Source organism: Falco punctatus (genome assembly GCF_963210335.1).
Source record: "Falco punctatus genome assembly, chromosome: 1".
Classification (NCBI taxonomy): domain Eukaryota; kingdom Metazoa; phylum Chordata; class Aves; order Falconiformes; family Falconidae; genus Falco; species Falco punctatus.
The window spans coordinates 113,681,803-113,702,383 of record NC_137580.1 but is presented as its reverse complement, the minus strand read 5'-3'; the positions used below and the strand labels follow the sequence as shown (position 1 = coordinate 113,702,383).

General features: G+C 49.0%; 2 protein-coding genes across 6 annotated transcripts in view; both read left to right on the top strand.

Annotated features, from left to right (window-relative positions):
* Positions 1 to 15,616, top strand: part of MXRA7 (matrix remodeling associated 7) — a 29,166-nt gene extending 13,550 nt beyond the window's left edge. For 2 of the 4 annotated variants that reach the window (XM_080395221.1, XM_080395218.1), the window contains 2 exons: positions 747 to 846; positions 15,286 to 15,616. In XM_080395221.1, the coding sequence (XP_080251347.1) occupies positions 747 to 846; positions 15,286 to 15,400 (215 nt within the window). In that variant the 3' untranslated portion in view covers positions 15,401 to 15,616. Of the gene's footprint in view, positions 1 to 746; positions 847 to 3,369; positions 3,451 to 10,400; positions 12,183 to 15,285 lie in introns of those variants that run through there. The other 2 variants (XM_080395220.1, XM_080395219.1) reach the window with 2 other exon arrangements.
* A 462-nt stretch (positions 15,617 to 16,078) lies between these two features.
* Positions 16,079 to 20,581, top strand: part of ST6GALNAC1 (ST6 N-acetylgalactosaminide alpha-2,6-sialyltransferase 1) — a 35,476-nt gene continuing 30,973 nt past the window's right edge. For both annotated transcript variants that reach the window (XM_080395107.1, XM_080395108.1), the window contains exon 1: positions 16,079 to 20,111. The gene's annotated coding sequence lies outside the window, so the exon portion shown is untranslated. The remainder of the gene's footprint in view (positions 20,112 to 20,581) is intronic.

The window sequence follows — 20,581 nt, the reverse complement described above, 5'->3', positions numbered from 1 at the left end:
CTGGGTAGGAGACCATCCAGGCTTGGAGAAGGAGACCTTGGTTTCCTCTTCAGGTTTGTTGGCTGGTGACAGAGGGACTCGGACCCAGCTATGCTGGTGCTCCTGGGGCTGCGCTGGGATTTGCAGTGTGGCACCTCCTTTTTTCGCAGGCTTTGCCAAGGGCTGAAGGAGAGCTGCTGGGCTGCGTGGCCTGGGACGGCTGTGCTTGTGGCACTGTCTGGGAGCCCCAAGCTTGGGAAAGGGCCCCTGGACGAGGAGAGGGAGGAAGGAGGAGTGCAAGTCTGGAGAGAAGTGGAAAATGCTGTGAGCTAATCAGGGAAGGATTACCATGTCTTGATAAGCCAAGATGGGCCTGCAAGGCTTTGAATCCAGGGAGAGCAATAGCATATGGTTCCCGTGCTGTAGGATTTACTTGTATCTGCTTCCAAGCAGGGCTGCTTGCTCACAACAGTCCGTGCTGTTGCCAGTGCTAGCTGCAGCCCGGACTCCTGCCATCCTCTGGCCAGCAACACCTCGGCTCTCCACTGCAATCCACACAGTTTCCCCAGCGCTGCCCAGGCTTTCTGGAGACTGGAGCTGACTGAGGAAGAGTGGTTTGGGGGTGGCTGTAGTGTTTGGGGTATGTGTGCAGGAGCAGGGGTCAGCAAGCATCTCAAGGGAACAAGCCCACTGCTGTTGGTTGTTGCTCGCGGGAGGTCTCTGGCTCACATGATCTCTTGATTTTCTTTGTCTCTCCCCCTTTCCAGCTGCAGATGAGACATTCTCTTTTAAATACAGTCCTGGAAAGCTGAGGGGAAACCAGTACAAGTCAATGATGACCAAAGAAGAACTTGAGGAAGAACAAAGGTGAGTTTCCTTTTTCTTCTTGCCCAAGGCCATCTGGTTATCATCCTCTTGAAGCAAGCCTGGTGTGTTCAGACCTCTCTCTCCCCATACTGCCTTGGTAGCCTCAGGCTCAACGTCTCATTGCACAGTGGTCCAGACCTCTCCCACCAAGGAAGGTACGAGAACAAATAAAGTCACACTGATTTAGGAGATGGAAACACTGTGTGTGGCTCCTTCTCTGGATGCTTAGACCAAATCTTCCAGCTGATGCAAGTTGGTGTAGTTCCCCTGATCCTATTAGTACCATGTTGATTTACATCTGTTGAGGAGCTGATCTCTAGCTACTTCCCCTCCCTTTACCCTGTGGATGGCCTCCAAACTGAGGACACAGGCATAGCTGAGAAATGCTGGAGCAAAGTGAGTGAGTGTGGAGCTTTAGAGTTCACTGTGATAGGGCTGAGACTGGAAATGTCTGTACCCAGGGCTGGCTCCTCCGCTGTAAGTAGTGGGGATTTGCCACGTATTGGGCCTGGGAGAGCTGGAGAATCGTTCATCTCACGCTTTTTGCTAGTGTCCTCCTGAGCCCTGCATGAAGAAAGGAAGAGCCTGTCCTGTTACTGAAACCAAGCTTTCTAGCTGAGGATTTCACAGCCTATGCAACGGAAATCAATGCCAGCCTTGCACCTCGAGCTGCAAAGCCCTGTCCAAAGCCAGTCTGTGCTGTCAGCGTGAAGCCTCTGCCCACGTGCAGCGGGAGCCCTTAGCTCACCAGCATGCAGAACCCACGCTGAACCAGAGATGTCAAACCCCACAGCCAAGGGCTTTGCCCTGCAGGCAGGCTCTGTAGCAGGCTGCTCCCTAGCAGATGTGTGCAGCTCGTACCCCTTCCCTCTTGGTCAGGCTGCAGGGAACTCATTTCCCAGTGGTGGCTCAACAAGCCTGGGAGATGTTGTTCTCTCCATTGCTGTCCCAGGAGCTGCAGGACCCAATTCTGCACCCAGTGGTGTGCACCTCCTAGAATGATTTGTGGGAATTTGTCGCCATTCGCCTGTGGTGTCGTGGTCTCAGTACCACCACAACTGATATGGTGTAAGGGCCTGATACAGACCAAATGGAAACTTGAGTGCAGCAAAGAATGCAAGGATGGAGGAGGGATCACACCTCACCCCTGGGCGAGGCGTGCTCCTGCTGGCAAGCCTTGCCTCAAGGCCCTTGGGCAATATCTCTGCATTGCCAGTTGCTGGGCTGGCCAGGGTTTGTCTCTGTGGCATGAGCAGGGCATTGCAGTAGGCAGCGTAAATCCAGAGACCTGCCCAAGGCACTGACACATGCTCACTCTGGTCCTGGGAAGGACTCAGGTGGTGCACGGGGCTTTGTGCAGGCTGCCTTCACTAGCTGAGCCTGCAGCTATCCTTTCCATGTCGGCAACAAGAGATGTCTTTCCTTTCTCCCCTAGTTTCTGGGCTCCCAGTTGTCCTCAAATCTTGGGCTTTACCTACCTTCTAGCACTGCCAGGAGCAAATACCTGCAAGGGCTGTGTGTTCTGGGGTCAGGAACAGAAATGAACTCCAGTTTCCTCTGGCACACGGTTGAATCTGCATTGGTGGCATCAGAAAAAACATTATTTGCTTGCTTCCTTTTGTTATATCTTTATCGTGCCTGAAGCCCCCAGCCTGTAAAGTGCTAAGCAGGTCTGTTAGTGTCACTGTATTTTTCACCTGGGGTGGGTGGTGGTGGATTGAACCGAGTGGATGTGGGAGGAGGCCATGGGGCTCAATGGGAATTGCTTTTCAGGATCCTGCTGAGTTCCAATGCAAGAAGTCTACCTGCAGCAAGACCAGCAGCTCCATCCAAACCAGCTGAGCAATCGTTGCTCAGGTTTTCAAGGCCAGGAGTCCTGTAGGGCCTTGGGCTGGTTCCTCTGTGGCAACAAATGCTCCTGCTGTCACCCTGGGGACACTGAGGGGGCATTGGCTATGGACAGCAGTGGGATGGGGGTTTTGTACTCAGGACTGTAGAACAGGCTCCAGGGGGTGATGGACCTTTCCCGGGCATGAAGGACCTCCCAGGCATCACTTCTCACGTCTGTCTGGAGCAATCCCAGGGCAGGACAGTGCACCTAGAACTGATGGATAGTGCCCAGGCATTGGGTCCCTCCAAGGGACCAAGCAGCCTTCCACACTGAGGACCATTGGCAGATGTGCTTTTTCTACTGCTCCTTTATTTTCTTCTCTTCCATATTTGTGTTGTTCATTTCTTTAAGGCAGCTTTGTGAATTTTTTTTTCTCTTGCTTTGTTGCTGGCTTACTTTCTCCCTCCCCCCAAATCTTCACTGCGGCATCAGCAGGTTTTCATTTCAGGCCTCGCAGATGGTGTAAGGGGGCAGGGCTGCTGCCAGGTAAGCTCCCAGGTGAGCTGAGCGCAGTGGCTCAGCCCAGTCCTTCATCCTTCTCCCTCGGCAGTCCCATCCCTTTCCCTAACTCTGTGCACCCCGACCATGCTGCTGATCTGCTGTGACCCAGGTTTGCCACCTTTATGTTGCAGGATTGAGCTGACCTCTGATCTCACATCTCTGTAGCCAGTACATTAGGTCCTCGACCACAAACATTCTTGCAAATCTATTTGGTAAGGACGCTGCTTCTTAGAAGTAGTGGTACCACTGATAATATCTGCTAATGTGTTTTTTGTTTATTTTTGCTTTTGTGTCTCATTTTCTGGGGGAGGGTTTCTGAGCTGCAGTTGACCGCCTGTCTCACCTCCCTCCCCCTTCCCTCCTCATAACAGGTTAATGAGTCCTCTCCCCTCTGCCTGCATCTTGTTTTCCATGAGCACTAGGGGAAGGGAGGGGGGCGGGAATGGGGCCTTTCATATTCAGATGCTTATCTATTCTGTCTTAGATGTCTGAAACTGGGTGTCCCACAACCACTTCTGTTTGCTGATTCGGAATAATTAGGGCTGCTGAGTGAGTGGGTAGTTAGTCGTAAGGTGTGTTGCCAAAGCTGAGACAGGCTTAGTCTTTGCTTTTAGACTTGTCACTCCTCCAGCTTTCCCATGGACCAACAGGTTCCCACGTGAAGGAGCTTGTAAGCAACATCCCAAAAATGCAAGTGGGTCCCCCAGACCCCCTTGAGGCTACTTGTGTTGACCGGTGTCCACAAGTCTTAATTTAGGGACCCCTAATTTTGGAGGTGCCATTGAAAGAATTACTTGCCTTTTCCAGGCAGAGCTGTAGGACTTCAGACAGGTGAGGACAGGCATGCGGTAGACTGGGATATTTAGCCGAAAACCTACTTCTGCTCTAAGCTGCATCACTCCAGAAGTTGTGGTTCTTGCCTAGTATTCACGTGAGTCTTGTGGCTTCGAACTGGTGCTAAATCAGAACTAAAACGAGAAGGAATGTGACCTTTACTGAGCGATGCAACTTCCTCCTTCTGGTTACTTCAGCCTTAAAAAATAGAGGGACTGCTCAATGAGGGAGGAGGACAGTAAATCTAGTTGGCAAATACATCTGCACAGGTGGTGGCTGTGCTCGATCATGCTTGGGAGTCACCAGTACTTCTAGTACAGAAGCACGTAGCATTTGCTTCCCTGGGGGAGAAAAACAGTCTGGGCAGGAAGGGGAAGAGTGCAGGGGAAGGATGCAGCTCTTAGTCAAGCCAGCACAGCTTATTTCCCAAACCCTTCTATTCTGCACCAGAGGCTTTTGACCATCTATTGCCAACTGCAGCTGCCATGGTGCAAAGCAGTAGCTCAGGCTGAGATATGTGACTGGTAGCAGTGCAGCTCACCCCTGTTCAGACAGGGCTGAGTTGTGTAGGAATGAGACGCAGCTGACAAAGGCTGACTGTTAGGTGTTGCTGTCATGGCTGGGCACATCGTGCAGATGAGGGAGGAAGAGGAAGGGCTCCCCAGTGTGCCTCCGGCGCCTGGCTCACATGGATGAATTGAAGTGGTCTCTACCAGCTGCTTGTCAAACCTCCCTTGAAGTTGAAAGAGGTTAAGTGAGGGTTTTTTTGCAGTTAGAAAGGAGAATGATCAGGACTCTTAAGCATCGACAGCTGCGAGAAGGCTCCACTCATAGTAAAAGAGAAAACAGTCAGGAGAAATTACTCCTCTGGGTCTCTGCTTTCAGTTCTCTCTTTCCTTGAGGCAGGGCAGTTTTGGTTGGCATCAGTGATGCCAAGGGGTTGAGCTGTTTGTGCTCTGTTCTTGCCACTCTTTGCTAGGTGTTTTGGCTGGAGAAAGGAAAGCAGAACCCATCTGACAGTCTGTGCAAAGGTCTCTCCTCTTTGTCCTCTCTCTTCTTTCTGGGATTTAGGTTGGGCTGGAGAGCCAGAATCTGCCCCATGAGCCTCAGCTAGGGCACCCCTTGAGCAAGGTCCAAGTGAATGGCACCAAACTGCTCGGACACGCTCCACTGTTTGGAGATGCACTTACATGGACTCAGTCTCTGTAAGACTGAGGAGAAGGTGGAGATGGCTTCCCGGTCTCCCTGGCTAATGGGCTCAGTTCCTGCAGCCAGGTGACCCATTCTAGGAGCAAATTGTCCTCCTGCCTCTCAGTCCTCTCCTCTCATCTCGTGGCTGGCCATGGATGGGTTGAGGGGACACTGCAAGTTGGAATTAATGCAAGGGGAATTGAGTGGCTGTAAATCTCATGCTCAGTCCTTTTCTTGGTGGGAATTTAGCAATGGAAACCTGTCTCCTCCCCAGCTGGGTTCAGAGTACCTCTTGGTTATGAGGCGCTGAATAAAACTGGGCTTGAGCCCTGGAGTTTCAGCAAGGCAGGGTGCCCTGGATGGACCCTGGCTCCAGGGAATGGCAGAGAGGAGAGACCTTTCCCTGCTCTGCCAGACATCTTGGATCAAAGTGGGGATGCAGCTGTGGCTTTTGAGGGACAGCCGTGCTGAAGATTGGTTTTGAATGAAACAATGCTTGTGATGACAACTCTGGAGCACACAAGAGCAGGAAGCAGCTGCAGGGGTTTAATGACTGTGTTGACAGACCCTGACCTATTCCAAACATCTCCACTACTGGCTCTCCAAAAATAAGTGGGTGGACTGGGCTGGGGGAGGTTGCGTTTCAGGAGAGCTCTCCATTGGCATGTGTCCCTGTCCACCCCCTGCATTGCCATCACACAGCCCTGGCTTGCTTGCTTGCTCCCCGCTCTGTATAGCATGGGATCTGGCCTTCTTTCTCCTCCCTTCTCTTTTGCTAACCTTCACCCCCAAGCCAGCAGCTTTGCTGTCCTGTCCAGCATGGTGCTTCTTTTGGATGAGGGAAGCTGGTAAGTTTGGGTTTTCTTTGAGGTTTTATTATTTGTTTGCTTTTCATCTTCTGCAGCACGATAGTCATCCTGGGCAGAGGGAGGAGGAGTGGCAGCAAAGGATTGCAAAGCCATGGGGACTCTTCAGGTCAGGCTGGCCACTGCTTCACTGTGGCCACCAGCCATGGGGATGGCACCCAACACGGGCAAGGCTGCTTTCAGCTGCAAAACACCCAGTGCATGAGGCACGTTTCCTTCCCACCTTCCTCTTGTAGGAAAGGGGCACTGTGTGTTTGGGAGGTCCCTGCTGAGCTTCCCCTGCTCTGATGCTCCCTCCCTAGATGCCAGGCTCTGCTTGTATGAGGAGGGAGTCTCCTGGTGGCCCAGTGCTGTTCCCTGCCTCCACCATGTCCCCAAGGAAAATCTCTGATCTATGAGATGACAGTAGGCTTGAGCTCTGTCCCTATTTATAGAGCATCTGATTGAGTCATGAGTCCCCAGCAGCTTTAACAATTGAGCAACTCTGGATACCTCCCTCAGAAACCCAGGGAAGGGGAGGCCAGGAGGCCCCTTCCCCGTCTCCTCCTCTCCTGTTCCAGAGAGGAAAGTTTTGCAAGTTCCTGCATAGTCTTTGCAGGGTATGAGTCTCTGACCCTGCCTTGGCATGAGATTTCAGACCAAACAGCAATTCTGCTTGAGCTTCTGGGTTTTTTCTTTCGGCTCAGGTCCTGAATTGTCCTAGTTTGTGGCTGCTTCTCCGTGTTTCCCTCACCCAATGCTCACAACTTGTCTTCATCTGCTTCTGCTTAATCCTGTGCAGCATGGGCAGCTTGCCGTTCTTTATCTGCTAATTCTCTGGGAGCCTGGCCCTGCCTCTCCTGAGGCTCCCCTGCGGCCAGGGAGTTTAATTTCATTCCCCAAGGGCTGCGGGGAATGGGGGCATTACACCAGGCTGGGTGCAAGTGGTAGACAGTTCACTGGGGCACAAACACCGAGTGATGGAGGAAAGCACCGTCTGGCCTGTCCACGGCTTTCCCCGCTGCTGTGATGTTGGCTGGGGGGGTCAGGAGTGTTGCAATGAGATGGGCACACAACTGAAGGAGGCAATTGTGGCCTTTTGGCTGAGCTGGCCAGGAGCTTGCGCCACCTTCCTGGCTGTGCTCTGGCCTTTTCAGCTGTTGCTGCTGTGGCTGGGAGACATGGGAGGCTTCTGCCTTGAAACAGCGGTAGGCAAGGTCTGCTCAGGGGGGTGATGCAGTCCCCAACCCCACTGACTTCTTGCTGGCCCCTGTCCTAAAGGCAATGGGACTTGCGTTCCCCGGTTATGCAGGCACCGGTAACCTCAACTTCTTTCCTGGTGTTCCTGAGGAGCAGGGGTGATTCCCAAGGTCGAGTGCCCCTTTCAACTTTTCTGTCCCATTGGAGGAATTTTGGCTTTATGTTGATAGAAGCTCCCTTTGGTACCTCTCGCTCTCCTGCTCTTGTCCTTCCTAAGCACTGACTGTCTCTCCCTGTTCTGCATTTATGTCTCCTCTCTCTGTGTTTTACCTGTTGGCTGAAGCAACTGGCCCACACTTTTGGGACCACTGGGAAAGCTTAGATTTAGTGTGTCATTCCTCATATTCTTCTTGCAATACCCCAGTCCTGGACAAGACCAGGCTACGGTTGCTACCAGAAATGAGATGGTAGCTGTCCTTGTGGTAAAGAAATGGGAAGCAGTAGTGATGGGACCATCCCCAGCAGTGAGATGGGAGGGATCTGCTTGGGGAGGGCTTGACCACCCATTGCCAGGTCTGTCTAGGGCCTTTCTTCACTGCTTTTGATCCTCAAGGGTCAATCCTAGCCTGACTAGAATAAGAAGACTCTGGAGACAGATTGCCATCTGCCCTCCTTGCCAGGATTTCAGACCAGAGGACTGATGGTCCCGACAAGCTGAGCACCTTCTCCTTCTGCCAGGGGAAGGAGCTGGAATGCTCCATGCTTCTGAAAATCAGCTTCCTGAGTGACACTCTTCCTGGAAAGGGCACAAGCAATTACCAGAAGTGGTTACAGCAGGATGCTCTGGGATCTCCTTACAGCAGGTCAGGACTCCTTTGGAAAGCTACAGTCTATTGATGGGCTACAGGATTTCCTGACCCACTGCAGATTTTGCACACTAGGGATATAGGCACACAGGAATGCCACCAGCCCACCCTGTTTGTCAGTGCTGGGACGCTGTCTGCTGTCAAAGGCAAGGAGCCTTGTGCCAATGCCATGGCTGAGAGGGAGCAAGGGGAATGCTTCTGAAGCCACCAGAAGGACACTCAGTTTCCATGCTTCAGGAGAAGCATGGTCTTTCGAGACCTTCAGCACCTGAGCCTCTCTCATAATCCAGGACCTGCTCTTGTCTAAGCTCCTTATTCTCCAGCTGTTCCTTGCACAGAACCATGTCCAGCTGAAAAATCGTATGATTTGTGAACTTAGCCCTCAGCTTGGGCCAGAGCAGAGATATTTGGGTAATCTATATCTGAAGAAAGGATATGGGCTTCCAGCAAAAGAAGACCCTAACCTGGCTTGATTGCTGTGCTGCTGGGGAAAAGCATGCTGATCAGGTGGATTTCATTGTTCAAGGTGAACGGAAAGGAGGGAAGAATCAAGGATAAGCAGTGGCTCAAAGCTCTCAGCCTCCATCCCAAGCTAATTAAGTTTTTCAGGCTCCATGGCAGCAATGCCAGAGCTTCTCAGCCTAGGCAGTTATATGGCCCTGATGTCCCCAGTGAGGGACTGCCTCATGTTCTTTAGTCTAATTCCCCTCACAGCTTGCTCCAGCAGCAGAAAGGGGGAACCCTGTCTTGCAGATGGGGAATTTATGGCTCTGATGGACTTCCTCCATTAAGTTCATACTTGGTTTAAAATCATCTTACCCCAGCTGTTGGCCTGGCCATGTCCTGGAGGTGAGTATCCCTGTGAGGGGCTGTAGGCTGCCACTGAGCCTTCATCCCTCCCTGCTCCAACTGTGGCATGCTGCAGGGGACCTCTCCTTCTGGGCCCCTGTGGCAACAACCTTATGCCCTCACGCGTGAAATCTGATTATGCTTGCGTGACTTGAGCGGGATGATCTGATCCTCAGCACTGTGAATCCCACAGAGCGATTATCTACTCCGGAGAACTTCCTTTCTTTGTCCTAATGGGCTGGCCACTGAGCCTCTGCATCATTGCTCAAATAACCCTGGTCCCACGTGATGCTTCACTCTGCATCTCCCATGGGGGATCCAAGCTGCCAGCAGCACTTGCAAGGCTGCTGGAGGAGGCAAACTTTTGCAGAAGAGTGAGGAAGAATTGAGGCTGTAACTTGCCTTCATGCTGCGGCTGGCAGGAGTAAGGACCTTTCAAATGGGGTTCAGGCATTACAGACAGTGAACCCTATTGAATTCAGGAGGAATTAGGCTATGGTGTGTCTGCGTGTGTTTGCAACTACCCAGGTAACGTGTATTGAGGCTTCCCTCTCCCTCAGTGCAGGTCTCTGTCCGTGGGCAGCTGCCCAGCCTACTGTAAGGTGTTTCCCCTTGTGGATGGTTGGGCCATGGGAGATGCTGGGGCAGTAAGGGCAGAGTGTCTGAAAGGTTCAAGCTGAGAATGAGGGATCACGTTTTTTAGCCCTGGCTCTGCTAACAACGTGCTGCAAGACCTCAGGGAGTGCCTGGATGTCTCCACACATAAAACATCTCTAATTATCTCACCCTCCTTCCCTGGGACATTAGGAGAGCTTCCCGTGAAGAGGAAGCCTCGTGACCTGCAGAGTCTGGGGCTTTTTGCCTCCTTCCCTTGAACAGACACATTTGTAGGAAAATTGAGAAAGGTCAACCTGTTCAGGCGCACTGCCCTGTGAAACCAGTGCTAGTTCCCAGCTCATCTGGCTGCAGGGAAGAGGAATCTGGGCTGGACGAGGGTGCCAGCAGCTCAGGGAGGCTCTGCACAGGACAGTGAGGCAATAACCCCTAGAGCTAATGAAGGCTTCCAATTAGCTGGGCTTCTCCAGCTCTCGTCAGTAGGTCAAAAGGGCCGTAACTTAGATTGGTGCCAGATGAGAGAGTTTACATTTCTGATTGGGTTTTGACTATCCTGCTGCAGTTGATGAAGCAAAGTGTCTCCTTCTTAGAGGCATGAGGTTTGCAAACAGCAGCTTGTTCTGCCCTGAGGTGGGAAGTTGCCTTGCCTTCTCCCACGTACACACTGAGTTTTCCCCCTGCTCATTTATGTGAATAATAATGAACCAGCCTGAGGGGTGAAAATGACTGAAATTTCTCTTCTCTCCCTGTTTCTTTTTGCAGAACTGAAGACTATATGAAGTTGTCCCTAGCCTCCTCCTAAAGGCATCCCTTGGCATCTTTTAAAGGCTTGAGAGAAATACCAAAACCAACCAAACACACCCATAAGAGAAATCCATAAACCCTCAAAATTTGGGATCCCCTCTTGGTCTGAAGTTGAGCTCTTCAAAAACTCCTGTGGTGTCAAGTTTAAGGAGATCCTGTTGGTTTAAGGAGATCCTGTTGTGTGGCTTGGGGGGACCGGGGCTGGGCCCAAGCAGTGACTTGAGTTGTGTTTGGAGGGGCTGGGATGAACCTTTCTCCCCCTCCCCTAAACAGAACCCACATTTGACACTAAATATGCAGTGAGTCTGTTAGTTGTGTTCATTACCATGTATTACTTGTCATGAATTCTGTTGTTCCTTTATTCGGGTGGGTGAACCATAGCTCTTCTCCAGACCAGCCTGGACCTTATACTAGACTAAGTTGTTTCTTCCTAGGGCCAAACTCCCTCTTTATTGCTGGGGGGTGGAAACTGTCTATGATTTAAAATGTTGTATGATGCTGCTTTATTCTGAGGGGTGGAGGGACAAAGTGGGGTCCAAGTGAGGGATGGCAGATGGTAGCTGGACTGACTCAAATCTTGCTTCTGTAGTTATTTTAGCAGAAAGCTGATTCTGTAGGTAGACAGAAGACTCGAGAAGTGACAAGGATTGATAGTTTAGCTGTTCTGTTTGTGGTGGAGGTTTAGGAGGCCACACTTTGGCTGCTGTTAATATCTGGATTCTCACTTTTCCCTATGCCGGTTCCCAAGAGGAGACACCCAAGGAGGTAGCTATAGCATCAGGGGTTCCCTCTGGCTCAGGATGATTTAGTGGGGGTCCTAGAAGAGACATCCTCCTCCTCACCCTCTGACTGCTTGCTGTTCCAGTGCCCTCTTCTCTTGCTAGCCCCATGGCTTGTCCACTGGAGCCAGAGCTCAGCATTGCTCCTCAGCTTTGTCACGTATAGATGAATTCGGCTGGGCGTGTATACCTGCTTCAGACATAGCAGGTTTCAAATCAAACCCAGCTGGTTTGCAAGCGTGACAAGAGGATCTGAGTCTTCTAGCAGTGTTGTATGAGTACCAGGCTGGGTGGGGATGGGTCCTTAAGTTCCCGTTTCATTGCCGGACAACGGCCTCTTGGCTAACGCTGCAAACATATCGGAAACCCAACAGGCTGCTTTTTTTTTTTTTTTTTTTTTTTTTTCTTTTGAATTCCTATGCAGACAATACTTGAAACGTTGTACACAGTTGTCATTTCCAGCACCTGGGGTTGGCAAACTCTTAATAAAAGGGCTCATTTAAAGAACAGCAGGAGGCTTCAGCTTTAGAAGAGGCTGGGCTGCCCCTTCACAGCCGACAACTGCAAGTGTGTTCACTGGTTTGCATATGAATTTAGGCACATCTGGACCCTCTGCTTCAACATCCCGCTGGTACAGCCGCTGTCTCCCCTTGGTGCTGGCTGGCTGACTCTGTGTCCCGAGCACCCAACTATGCAAAGAATGCCTTATATACATTGTGTTGAAGTTACATGGCAATATGTACATTGAGCAAAGTCTAGAGCTGAGTCCAGATTTTTGCTAGTGGCAGCAAGTCAAACTATTTCTTCAACTCAAATGGCTGTCTGGGTATTTTTTACTTTTGTTTGTTTTGTTTGTTTGTTTTGTATCTGATGGTGGCTCTTATACAAAGGACTGTAATTCTAGTGGCTTGAATCTGTAAAAATTGCCTTTGTTTGGTCCAATAAACCTTTGAATAGTTTATTTGGTTTGTGCTTGTTCTCCCTGCCTCCAGCAGCTTGTAACTTCTTTCTCAAGAGATTTGTGTTGAAAAATTTGGATTTTAGGTTAGAGGTACATTCTGTCCTCCTACGCCTTTTACCCCATAAAAGATTCTAGTGGCTTCCTTAACAATAGTGTCAGACCCATGGTGAAAGTCAGGGATTTTCCCTTAGTTCTGCTGGAGCAACAGAGTGTCACAGCAGGATCCTGGTCTTGTTTGGCTGCAGAGTAATTAGCAACGTTCCTAATGCAGAGCTCTGCCCAGGATTTTAGCTGCTGTGAACACGGGTGCCTAGCAGTTCCTGAAACAGATCTCCTTTAAAATACCTACAGCTCACTGCCCCAAACCTCCAGCTAATTGTAAACGTCTTGGAGTGAAATGCCTAAAAAGAGCCTAAGGGAGTTAAGTATGCAAATTCAATTGCCTATCAAGGCAATTTGAAAATCCTTAATTAACCTATTTTGTCAGCAGTAAGTAAAATCCTGTTTGACCTCCTGAATCCAAGTAGTTCTAAGGATGCCACTTACGGGAAGAAAGAATGATTTTATTGAGAATGGGATAGGCTTGATCTGAAATAATAATAATAAAAAAGCAATGTGGAGCAGTACGAAGTAGTCTTGCAAGGCTGCCTTTGATAGAAACTCCTTTTTAAAATCAGTTTCATGTTTTTGATGCCTTACTCTTCCTTCCCAGGCTCTTTTCTCTCTTTATCTTTGTTTTGCTTTCCTGTTGTAATTATGTAGTACAGAGAAGTAACAGCAGTAATAGCTTTTTTTAATTTCTGTTTTTCAAATACGCAGTCATGATATGTAAAGGTGAGGGAAGAGCCAAAGTGCATTGATGTTGTGCTTAAAAAAATAGAGTGAATATTGTCTGTGATCTTGATTTTGGAGATTTGGAGACAAGGAAACAGACCTTTGGGGAGGTTTCACGGGTGTTAATGTCTGTGAAATGATGAGTGAGGGATGCAAGACCTGTGTGGAGCACTCCCAGCTGGCATGCATTTCAGACACATGAGGCAAAGCTGTGTATTGAATTTCTCCACACCAGACTGGAAATGTGCCCTCTGGTGCCCAGCAGTGATCTAAAATAAAATATTGATCATTAACGACTGTGCTTCCCTTCCTCTTGTCTGGAAAGGGCAGTTGGATGTTATTCATGAGGGCACAAAAAATTACAGAAGAGACAGACAAATCCAGGCGCTTGACAGCCTATGGGCAGAGCTTTCATAACCAAAAGATCCCACATCGTTACCAGGATATGTTTGGCCTTAGGACAATTACATTTTAATTGCAATAGAAAAGAACAGACAAATAAGCTTTCTTTTGCCAGCACCTGCTTTTTTCCTGCCCTGCCTGCTCCAATGGTGCTGGAAGGACAGCCTGCTGGTCCTGCTTCTGCTGGGGCTTAGCCCAGGAAAGGAAAAAATGCAGAGCTCCACTCAGCAGGAGCTCAGCACGCAAGGGCCCCTCTGCTTGTTCCTGGCTGTCTCGTTCCATCGATCTTATTCGTGGTGGTGTTGCTTCTGATGTGTTGATGCTGTCTTCTTCTTTCAAGACAAGATTGTGTCCCGGTTTTGTCTGTCAATAGGTATTTCTGCCCCTCCTGTTACTGGAACAGCTAACACCTTGTCCACACAGGACTTGCAGGAAGACTACCCCACGTTAACTAGTGGCACGCGTTTAAATGGATTAATGACAGTGTATTAAAGTCCTATGTGGAAAGCTGGCTGTGACAGAGAAGAGGACTCCTGACAGGGTGACCATATGGAAGTAAAAGCCAGAGTCTGTCTTTCTAGCCCATGGGAGGTCTAAAGATGCTAAGCAAGCAGGAGAGCTGGGATTGCAGCAGATCTGTGCTCTGAGCTGCTGAGCTGTCGCTGAATTCTGGCCCCGCAGTCACGTAGGGGGCAAATGAGCCTTGAAGTAATAGAAACTGCTTCTCCCTTGTTAAAGCCATAAAGCACCACAACCTCATTAGTTCTTTTAATCTCACACAGGAGAGTCAGGTATGAGATGTGCTAGGCAATACTGCAGTCTGATCCCAATCAGGCAGGAGTCTGGCGATGAGAACGTACCAGCCTGCAGCCAACCCTGACTGGAGCCGAGGTGCACGTTTGTTTTGCCCTAAAAGAGGATTCTGTAGATGCTTGCATCAGTTCATGAGCTAGTTGTGCACAAATGACACCCCTGTGCTGCCCACCCTTCTGTATCTCTGAATGATGATCCGTAGATGTATGACCAATATAAGCCCTCCTCCAAACCTTCCTCAAATAAAGCCCTGTGACAGATACCAATCTTCATGCTGCAGGACATACAACAATGGTTAACTGCTTCAGCTTAGGGAAAAATCAGGATATCATCTGTTATGGGGAGAAGGGTGTTAATCATCCACTATGGGACTTTCCAGGGAAGGAAAGCTGAGCTAGGTGGTCTGCTGGTCAGCCTCTGCCCGCACAGGGATCACTTCACTGCTGGACTGGCTACATGAGTCCATCTCTCTATTTGACACTGGCAGGCAAATTCTCAAATCAAAGCAAAATTCCCTCTGTGATCTTATCTTCCAGTGGCTGATTAAAGTCATGTCCCCACTAGAACGCAGTTTGGTCTCTAGTTTTAAGATAGGGTATGCATTTAAAATTTAATAGCTGTTTCCGAATTACTCTGTATCTACATGCTGTCATTACAGAATGAAAGGACACTGTGTTGATGAAGCTTAATCCAGTTTCATTATGGAGTCTGCTAAATTGGGACATGTTGGTCTTATGAAATTCTACATGTCATCTTGAAACTCTGAGCATAGGTTAAGCCCTAAGGATCTCCGAAGCTAGAGTTAAAGCAGTCTGGTTTATGTCCATATTTAAAGAACTACAGAGAGATGTGCAGGATGATTGGATAGATGGGAAGGTGGAGGAAGGAGAACCAGAGGCTACCTCTTTCTTATCTCACATGGGCAGATTTCCTGTAGCCAGTAAGGCTTATAAAATGACCTGCGTTTGGCTTTGTGTTTGACTTGACCATAGTTTTTTTGCTCAAAGTGCCTTCGGGGACTGGCTATTCCTACTTCTCCTTTTCTTCTTGACAGGGTTCAGAGAGAGCAGCTGGCTGCCATCTTCAGGCTCATGAAGGAAAAAAGTGACACATTTGGAGAGATGTCTGAAGGAGACATGAAGGAGCAGCTTAGACTGTATGATATATAACCTTGCAGCCAGTGGAGACTATGCCCAAACCTGATCTTGGCCCTTACTATGCAGGACACTGGAGGCTGTAGCGCTATAAATGTGTTCCCGTAGATATTTTGCTGTTCCAGTTTGTTTTGCAAATGCATATAGGCCTGTGATATGTATTTCAAAAGACCTGTAATTTCTCACCCTTTTTATTGTATTTCCTTGAATAATGATGATATTTTCATCTCATACAGAGATTTTTACCTCTTTCTGGCTGGGTCATATATCTCAGTCACGCAAAGCAGTTAAACTCACAACTTCTTTCTGGCCATGCTTTATAAAAATGAACTTTCAAACCTAGTGTTTACCAGTTTGATATCTGAAGAAAGCCAAAGAAAATAGATGTAAAATGAACGAAAATAATAGAATCATGGAATAACTCAGATTGGAAGGGATCTAAGGAGGACTGTAGTCCAACCTCCTGCTCAAAGCAGTATCAGCTATGAGATCAAGCCAGGTTACTCAGGGCTTTATCCTGTTGGGCCTTGAAAACCTCCAAAGATGGAGACTGCACAACCTCTCTTGGCAGAGAGGCTTCCAATCCTACAGTTGGAAAACAAATAGCCAAAGCCAAGGCATTAGTGCTCTGATCAGAGGTGAGTTGTCTTTCTCAACTCCTTGGAAGGAACGCTTCATCCTCCTTCATGCTGGCTTCTTGAAACAGAGCCAAGTCAGTTCCGGCTGACCTCGTTGAGCTCATCTTCATACCTGAAAAAAAAACCAGCAGCTAACTTCAGCCTGGAAACACAAACATCTCTTCGCCTCTTGACACTGGTGAAAGTAGTGCAGAAAGGTGGCTGGCTTTTCTACAAGGATGATTGTGTCAAACTCAGATCCTGTTACCCTAATATAAAAAATATGTGGGAAACTACATACTTAGGAAATCTCTGTGAATTTGTCAAGTCTTTTGAACAGTCTTAACCAGCCCTGGGTTTGGACAGAGTAAATCAATAAGCATTCCTAATTTTAACTGAATGTCTTCTGGTGTGCTTATCTCTCCTATGAAATCCTGTTAAATACTTCATTATCAGGGAGGATTTTCTCAGTTTTAATAACTGCTGACAAAGGAAGGCAATATTTTCTGAGCCAGTTTTAGGGAATGATCTCTTAAAAGATTAGGTTTGCTTTATTTTGTGTAATCCTTTTGAGTCTGGGAAACCAAGTATCTCATTATCTGGTCACTGTTTCCCACTACAGTATCTTCTATAACACCATACTATTTGACTTCTAAAAATCATTTTATCTTCTAATTGTTTTCACTTAGATGAAGGCATATTTATCATGAGATCAAGCTGGGTTTGCTACTAGTCATGACTTAATCTAATGTCTGAAAATCACCTCTTCTTACTCAATGTGAAGGAATTAAGGGTGAAAAGGAGTCTCATGATGGGAAACATCATCCTAGCTTGCTGTGTATCTAGGCCACAGTTTCCTTTGTCAAGCTGTGCAAGGGGGAAAATGTAGAAAATCTGTATATGGGACTTCTCTCTAGTTCAAAATTGAAAGCAGGATCTTTTCCAAAGCTCTTCTTGAAAGCAAGCAATGGAGAGTTAAGGTTTAGTTGATTTTTAGTCTTTCTCTTGTAGACTTTACAGATTATTTCAAAAATATTTTTATATTTCTTCTTTTACATTTGGGCCTTCTCTGAATAGGAACATTTCTGGAAAAATTCCTCAAACTCCTCAGCTTCACATCATGCCAGCAATGATATGCTGAATAAGGCAGAGCAGCTGGCATTAAACCTGTTCTGTCCAGACCAACTACAAGCACTGTCACCAAAGCGTTACAACACTGTTCATAACAGGACAGCGGTAAAAGATCTGACATTTCCTAGGTCGATTTAAGAAAGAAGTGAAGCAAAGTAAAAAAAGCCTCTGCCGAAGACATGAAACAACGGGATGCCTAGGTGTAAACCCCATGGGTTTTAAGTGATGTTTTCTCTGTGTGCAGTTGCAAGGCTGAAATAAAGGCACCCTGGAGTCGGGGCAGCTGGGGGGAGGCAGCGTTCGGAGTCCACAGGCTGCTGCCGGGCCTGCACTGGCAGGCTATGTCCCGACTTGGCCGGCCGGCTTCTCATTTACTTCTCCCTCTGGGCTCATCAATATTTATACAGGAAATTTCACCAGTTGCTATGGCAGGATCGCCCCTTCCGGGTATTGTCCTTTAAATGACACTGACAGCGTTTCCTCAGCCTCACACAGGGTCATAGGGCACTGAGGTGGCCGTAGGGTGGAGAGGTGGCTGTATGAACACCTGCGGGCAGCGGGGCCTCGCTGTCAGGGCCCCTGGGGAGACCCTTCACCCTTCTGACAAGCTCTAGGCCCCCGACACGGGTGGGAGGACCCCGAGTCAGCGCTGCCACCGAGGGGCCTCTCACGGCCCTTCAGCACATGGAGCCCCAGCCTCGGCACTGCCCCCCGCCCTGGCACTGCTCCCGCGGCCGGCGGCAGCTCCTGCCCCGTCGCGGACGCTTCGGAAGGGCGACGGGGGCCAGGGCCCAGCGTGGCGGGTCTCTGGGGCCGCAAGGCCCGCGGCCTCGGCGGAGGCTGGCCAGGGCCCGGCGAGGGGTGCCGCTGCTATGGCAACCAGCCCCGGGCCACCCGCGACCGCACACGCGATGCGCCGTGCGGAACGGGCCCGGCTCCTCCCTCGCCGGCCCGCGTGGCCCGGACGGGAGGGGCGGGGCAGGGTGGGACGAGGCCGAACCGCCGGTGTGACGCAACGCGCATGCGCTCCACGTGGGCGCCAGGCGCTGCGGGTGACGTCACTCCGCCGCCTGCCCGAGGCGGGGCCGCTCCGCGCCCTTCACCCCGAAATGGCGGCGGGTCGGGCTGGCTGCGGGCGTTTGTCTTGGCGGCCCGCGGCAGCCTCTGGTGATACGCTGGGCCTGCGGGTGTGTGGGGCGCTGCGGGCCGCTCGGAGGGGGCCTGCGAGGTGGGCTGCCGCGTGGGGGTGGCGGGGGGGCTCGGCCTCACCTGCCGCCCCTCCGCCGGCCCCCGAGCTGCGGCCTTGCCGCCCGGGCTGGCCCGGTGTGCGCTGGCGGTTTTCGCCGGGTATTTCGCCTGGCCCGGCGGCCGTTGAAGGCGTCAGGGCAGTCGTTTCCGTCGGGGTTCAGTGGGATGCGGTGCTGACGGTTTAAACTGTTTAATAAATCTGTGCTCGGTGATGGTCTGGGGCTCTGCCTGTGCTGAAATGGATCGTCCGCCCCTGCAGAGCGCCCAGCGCAGGGTGTGTTGCCGCCCTCTCTGGCGTACTTGTCAAGAATGGTTCGTCCTAGATCTTTGCTATGATGTTTTGTAGCCACGTATTTTCTGATGCTCTTATTCGTGTGTGTTCCTGACATCCCACTAAACGTGCTTTAGTGTAATCTACTGTTAACAACCCTTGATCCTGCACATAAGAAATAGATTATGTTGTCCCAATCGAATCATGGGTAGATGAGAAAATGAGAGCATTTTGTTCTGCATCCTCAGCGTTACTGGATGTGTTTTCCACTTCACATGCAAACTTGGGCAGTCTTTCTAAACCACAGATGCAGGTTTAAAAAAAAATCTGAAATTATTTAGTTAAGGAGATCTAGTAGGTGGAGAAGGCAGGAGGAAGTGAGCAGAATCATTCTGCTGTGGCTCTGTAGGTAGCTTTGGTAGGGATTTCAGGTTTAGAGACTGTCTTATACAGGTCGTTTAAATGGGTTTTTTTGCATAGGTTGCTTCTGGAATTGGTAAACCTTATGTTCCACAATACAACAGCATCTGCTTTACATTCTGTAGCTGGCTAAAGTCAGTAAATTGGGCTTGGCCCAGTGCGTTAGCAGTGTAAACAGATGGCTGTGCCAACAGTATGGGGAATTGTGCCAGTGAACTTGTCAAGTGTATCTGATAATAAAGAGGCATGTTTCCACTGTCCTTTCCTTTGAAGGAAATGGGAATAGTTACAGATGGGAAAGAGTGTGGCCCTAAACCCACCATAAACCTGCTTTTTGCACCTACAAGGTTGTATTCTAGCTTTCTCTGTTGTTCAGGGATGTTACGGGATTTTTTTTTTCGAACTATGTTAAATATTTTGTGTAAGTTCCTCAGGGGTATGAATCAAAGGCAAAAGTTCTCATTGATATCCGCCAGAGGAGAACAAGCAGGAGTTTTCAGACAAGCTTTGGGGTTATCATAACACTGAAAAACCTTCACTCCTTTCCACCCCTGCCTGCCCCAGTCCCTCATGTCTCTTAATCACTGTATCCAGGCTACATGCATTTGACAGGGAATTAAATCCACAGTCTCTGAATTTATAATAGACTTGAGTTTATTCACATAAGAATGGTGGGAAAAAAGTTCGAAAATCATGTTGTAGATAACAGTCAATTTTAGAGAATTTAATTTCCTCTGGGGAGTGAAATAACTGGTTCTGAAACTTGGTGACTACAGGGAATTTGTGTAGTAATCAAGCAGTGAATGTGTGGCATGAGCTTCTCCTGTTTTAAGAAGGCAGCTTTACCTTTATGACCACCCATTGGTGAATCACATTTTGATATAATGTAAGAACTGTATTAAAAGGGTCAGACAGACATATATCTACAAAATCCTTGATATTGCAGCCTTTGCTACCTGCATTTCTCTGGAAATTGTCTGACCAACCCAACCTCAGAGGTGGTAGAAAACATAGTGGTGTCTGCTACCTTCTCTTTGTGGTAAGTCAATGGTATTTTGTTTTATTCTTCCTCCGTAATGTGACTAAAGCTTTTCTCACAAAGGTAAGATTTTGTAGGCATTTTGACGTGTTCTAGTAATGTGATCTTTCTTGTGAGTCTTCTGTGAGTGTCAGGTGAAGCGCAGAGACTGATCTATGAGTAAGTGTTCAGACTGAGTTATGGAAGCGGCACTAGTTAGTAAGAATTCCTAAAGATAATCTCAGGGGATGGGGACCAAGTGCTAGTACCATGGATTTGAATCTGGCTTTCTGCTAGGATGGGAACAGAGCAAAACATGGAAGTCCTTGTGATTTTCATTTTTTTTTTTTTAACTTTGGATAGATTTATTACATTTGTTAACTGCTAAATTGCATTGGGAACAATAAACTAACAAGGAGGAGGCATTACATAGTTTGTCTCATCTTCATTTGCCTCAAAGAAAGGGGATAATTGATCCTGTCTCCTGTGAG